Source organism: Berghia stephanieae, chromosome 7, assembly GCF_034508935.2.
Source record: "Berghia stephanieae isolate SIO BIC M18660-M18661 chromosome 7, UCSD_Bste_1.3, whole genome shotgun sequence".
Classification (NCBI taxonomy): Eukaryota; Metazoa; Mollusca; class Gastropoda; order Nudibranchia; family Aeolidiidae; genus Berghia; species Berghia stephanieae.
The window spans coordinates 53,380,090-53,385,089 of record NC_088366.1 but is presented as its reverse complement, the minus strand read 5'-3'; the positions used below and the strand labels follow the sequence as shown (position 1 = coordinate 53,385,089).

The following is a 5,000-nucleotide window of genomic DNA, read 5'->3' as shown; positions in this document are numbered from 1 at the left end:
AGGATTTAATTTGGTGTTGTTCTAATTTCGGTCGTCTGTTTGGAAGTGGTCTCATTTGTTTAATCTCTTTCACACTTCCAATGAGATTGGAACCGGTATTTTGACAACACAGTATTTTTCTCTATTCTGCCAGTTTTCGCTTTAAATCAAATCTTCTGAATTTGGTTTCTCCCGACATGATATCAGCGGTCACGATGCTAAAGTTCCAAGAAATTGATGGTGTGATAGTTGTTGACAACGACTCTATCTCATCTGGTTGAAAGCTGACTCTGCAATGTTGACTTGGAAAGCTTCCTAGAAAGACCGGTAACTCCTCCGGGCCCTGTCGTGGACGATATCCCACTCTCCGTGGGCTCCGCCGACGACTCCTGCTGCTGTCGTTTGATCTCTTCCACCTGGTGGCGCTCGTATTTGGTTCGCTCGTGGATGAGCCGCTCCACGATCTTGTGCATCTTGAAGGTGGCCGTGTGGCGCATGGCACGTGACGCGGAGTGCATGGGCACGTGGGTGTTGATGGCGTTGCTGATGGGCACGCCGGTCAGGGCCTGGATGACCAGGTCTTCCGTGCGGTAGGTGCCTCGGAGTTTGCCGTCGGTCTGCTGCCCACGGATGCACCGCCAGGAGTACTTGCGTGGAGTTCCATAACCGATGCTTCCTGGTGTGGCGCGGTGTTGAAGGTGTCGTTGGTTATTGTTTTTATCGGTGTCGTTGTTTTCAGCATTGTCTTCGTCATCATGTTGCGTATTTTTATTGTTGTCGATCACCGCCGTGGAATTTGTAGTTGTCGTCGTTAGAGGCGATGTTGTCTTTAACTGAATGTTGTTGTTATTATTATCCACGTTCAAGGAAGTCGTTGTTGGCGTTTCTGTGTTCGTACCCACAGTGTTACTGTAATTATTGTTATCATTTTTATTATTGGTTGCGAAGGGGTTGCTGGTATTGTTATTGGTTGTCGTATTGTCGACATTATTCGTGGAGGTGCCAGTTGATGCTGTCAATATTTTCTGAAATGTCGAACCTGTTTGATTGTTTTTGTCGGTGTAAGTGTAAGCACTTTCTCCGTGTCCCTCGTCTTCCTCCTCTGACGAGTCTGAATCGTAGCCGTGCCGTCTCCGTTTCTTCAGACGTGCCAGCGCAAGCCTCTCCAAAAACTTATTTATTTTGGCGTCCATCACGTTCGCTTCCTCTTCTTTTTGAGTGGTTGATAGTTTCGGCGCGGGGCCTTGCGCCTTCCTCAGCGCCCATATCTGGTGTTCACTGAGACTGGAGTGCGTTGGACCACTCGTTTTGTTGTCGTCGGGAAAGAGGATCGCCTTGAGGTCGATCATCTCGTGTTCGGAGAGGGCGTCCTCGTCGTCAGACGAATCGGCGCCGAAATTGACCGCGCGAGTTGATCCGGGGTAGTAGGAGCAAGATCGAGCAAACATGTTGGCACTTTCTTCGCTCGACGCGAGGATCTTTAGCGGGTTTTCGAATGCGAATTTTACTTGCTGGGGGATATGGTGGTCTTTCTCACTGCCCGAGACGCTTCCTTCTTTTGTGAACGTTTTGCTACGGGATAATCCTGCTCGTCTGTTGTTAAGGTTGCTTTTGCTGTTTTTGCTGTTGTTGTTCTCCCCGCCGATGGCCGGGAATAGCGTCTTGCTGCTTCCGGCGGAGCGCGTTGTTCTGTCGTTGTGAAGGGGCGCTGATCGGGATCCCCTTCGTCTGAATGCGACTGCGCTGTTGAAGCTGGTGTTGCCGATGGAAGATACTGTGGTTTTGGCTGTCTGGGCTCGTTCTTGTCGGGAGAAACTTTTTTCTTCCTCTAGAGTCTTATTGACGTCACTGGTGCGGATTTTTGCGCGCGCTTTTGAGATGGTTGGAGTTACTCGTATGTCCTTCATGGATCTGGTGGAAAATGAGAGACGGAAATATATGAGTAACTTTTGTATATGAGGAGGAGGAGGAAGAGAAGTATAAACAGACAACAAAAACTTTCATAATATTTTTTGCCAACGTTAACGCTTGACAATTCGATGTCAATTTTGTAATATTGATTTGAAGATCCTATTACTAGCTGACAAGACATGACAAGTAATTCTCTGTCGTGTGTCTGGATTTTAAGTGATGTATTAGTATTAGGCTGAAGAAGGGTTTTGAGCCCGAAACGTTCGTGTTTTTTGTTGTTGGTATTTTGTTATTTTTCAATTTTGAACTTCCGAGTTATGCACGCCAAAAAAAAAAAAGGCCTTCGTTGCATGTCTTGTTGTATAAGTCTATATCTTGTCACGACTTTGCCACCACAACAATCTTGACTTAGTTAAAGAGGATTCAGAGTCGTGAAAGCAAAATGGCGATCGCTGAATATCTTTTTGTATAAGTCTACACCATGACACAACTATGGCACCACAATTATCTTGACGTAGTTAAAGAGGAATTAATTTATGATTTTCAGAGTTGTGAAAGCAATTATGACACTCGTTGCATATCTTGCTGTATAAATCTAAATCATGTCACAACTTTATTTCAACTGTCTTGACTTAAAGAGGAATTTATGATCTTCAGTGTTGTAAAAGCAAAATGGCGTTCGTTGAGCAGCTTGTTTTATAAATCTATATCATCTCACAACTTTACCCCCACAACTATCTTGACTTAGTAAAGAGGAATTTATGATCCTCTGGAGTTTTGCACGGATAAAGGCGTCCGTTGAGCATCATGTTGTATATTTAATTGACTGAGCTTTTATATAGGGCAATATCAACTAAACGTGCTCAAAGCGCTTTACAAGGGGCACCTGACCAACAGCAACGTTTAACATGCAGGACGGGACATAAGGCCTGTTAGGCGATATTACAATATTTTTTTTTTTATCGGACAGAGACAACTCTGTTAACGACCAGGTACTCATTTTACACCTGAGTACGGTGTCCTTTCCAATGACTCAACTATGCGCCTTACCTTAGTCTCATAGGATATTTGAGTTTCTTGTCCAAGTAAAAGGAGGCGATATTGGCACCAAGCCTTTTCTCCGTGTTGTGGATTTGAACTTCGTCATAGCTGTAGTCCTTCTCGGGCTCCAGGCGCTTCCTCACCTCCACCGTGTGCCGCTGGCGGTCAAGATCGAGCAGTTTCACCTGCAATTTGAGAGAGAGAGAAAAAGTAAAAAATTATGCCTTTTCCGCCACGACATCATAAGATATCGTCGCCTAGGCATTCCACGAAGGAATATAGATGACAAATCAAATAAGATGTCTGATGTCAACAGGAATCACCCATGTTGTCCAAGTGAGCAAATTGGGGGTTAATAGTCTTGCTCAAGGAGAAAAAAAAAACGAATACCTGAAGCGGGGCTCGAACTCGGGTCCTTCCGGGTCATAGTGCAATGCCTTAACCACTCGGCCACTTCGCCCCGATTTGAGAGAACTATTAAATAATGTATCGTTTTGTTCATACAAACAGCTAACCAATCAATGGTGTCATAAAGGGAGAAAATGCTTCATGTGGGTACTTGTGGACTGATTAAGTCGGTCTTCTGCATATTAGTATTAGAAACATAAGGATTGTCACTTCTACCTCCTTCTACCTACGTAAAACGTTCGACAGTGATTGGAAAGGGTGGGGCGGGGGTAGGGGGGGGGGGAGATCCCGAAAAATCAAGAACAACAAAGCAAAAGAAAAGAAAAGAAAACGAAAACTAAGCAAAACAAAAACAATTATTAACAAAAGTGAAACAGAATATTATATCTACAAGTTGCTATTGCTTTGGGATCCCATGTAAAGCGCTTTGGGTACACGATATAAATGATATAATATGCGCTATATAACAGTTTACTCTTTACCTACCACCAATTGAAGTAGCGGAATCTCCTCCTTCTCCCCCCCCCCCCCCCCCCCCCCCTCTTCAACCTTGTGAGAGAGAGAGAGAGAGAGAGAGAGAGAGAGAGAGAGAGAGAGAGAGAGAGAGAGGGGGGTGAGGGAGGGAGGGACAGGGAGAGAGAAAGGGAATGATGGAGAGAGAGAGTGTGAGAGAGAGAGAGAGAGAGAGAGAGAGAGAGAGAGAGAGAGAGAGAGAGAGAGAGAGAGAGAGAGAGATAACCGACCTCATGCCTCAGCCTATTGGCGTGGTCGTGCAACTGCTTGAGTCTGCTCGTCCTCTGCCTCTCCAGGTTGCTCTTGGCCATCTGGAAGTGGTTCTCGCACACGTTGTTTTTCACGATGGTCAGCTTCTCCGTCATGCTGTTCTTCTTGCTGTTGGCCTCGTTGACGGCGTCCTGCTGGAGCTCCTGGAAGGGGTTGGACACCAGTTGCTCCGAGTCCATGATGAAAAAGTTTCCTGCAAGAGATAGTCGTGACAAATTGTGACCCCTCGCCTCAAAAGCGGTATTAGAAATGCCGCCATGGTTAAGATGCTGAAAATTGAATTTATAGCCAGGAATATTAAACTTGGGTTGAGTTTGTTATGCTTTATAGGGAATGAGATTAACGGAAGAGTAGCGTCCCTTGATTGGACTTCACCTTACAGATAGAACGTCAATTTGGTTTTGAAGTGTCTCAAGCCGCTTTCACCGGAAGCGAGGACGAGAGACCCATACGCACAACCAACATGACGTTCTCTCTCTAATAACGTTTCCGCAGGTGACGTCACAGACTATGGGTGACGTCCAATCAAGGGACGCTACTCTTCCGCTAATCTCATTCCCTATAAAGGAGAATTAATATCATAGTTTAGTGTGCGAAATAGAAATCATTCAAATTTTTGACCAGTTTAATTTTAATTTGACTTTTTAGCACCTGGTACATCCCGACATAATACAGTTTTGACACACTGGGTCACAATTAGGGAGCAGGCACTTTTTTTTTTGTGTTTTTTTTTTTTTTTTTTTGGTTTGTGTGTTGTGGGGTTTTTTTTTTTTACGGGGGTGGGTTGGTTATTTTTTTTTTTTTTTTGTTTTTTTTGTTTTGGATGTGTGAAAAGGAAAGTGGTTGTTTGATTTTATTTTGACAATAGTTAATAATGA

At 44.5% G+C, this 5,000-nt stretch overlaps 2 protein-coding genes across 9 annotated transcripts in view; one reads left to right on the top strand and one right to left on the bottom strand.

The window, feature by feature from the left end:
• Positions 1–5,000, top strand: part of LOC144976581 (RING finger and SPRY domain-containing protein 1-like) — an 86,694-nt gene that overhangs the window by 29,902 nt on the left and 51,792 nt on the right. The window lies entirely within an intron of this gene.
• LOC144977489 (uncharacterized) overlaps positions 1–5,000 on the bottom strand; it is a 26,586-nt gene that overhangs the window by 380 nt on the left and 21,206 nt on the right. For all 8 annotated transcript variants that reach the window (XM_078922779.1, XM_078922778.1, XM_078922780.1 and 5 more), the window contains 3 exons: positions 4,083–4,315; positions 2,941–3,116; positions 1–1,890 (listed from right to left, as the gene is read on the bottom strand). The exon at positions 1–1,890 is cut by the window's left edge and continues 380 nt beyond it. In XM_078922779.1, coding sequence (XP_078778905.1) covers positions 249–1,890; positions 2,941–3,116; positions 4,083–4,315 — 2,051 coding nt within the window. In that variant the 3' untranslated portion in view covers positions 1–248. The remainder of the gene's footprint in view (positions 1,891–2,940; positions 3,117–4,082; positions 4,316–5,000) is intronic.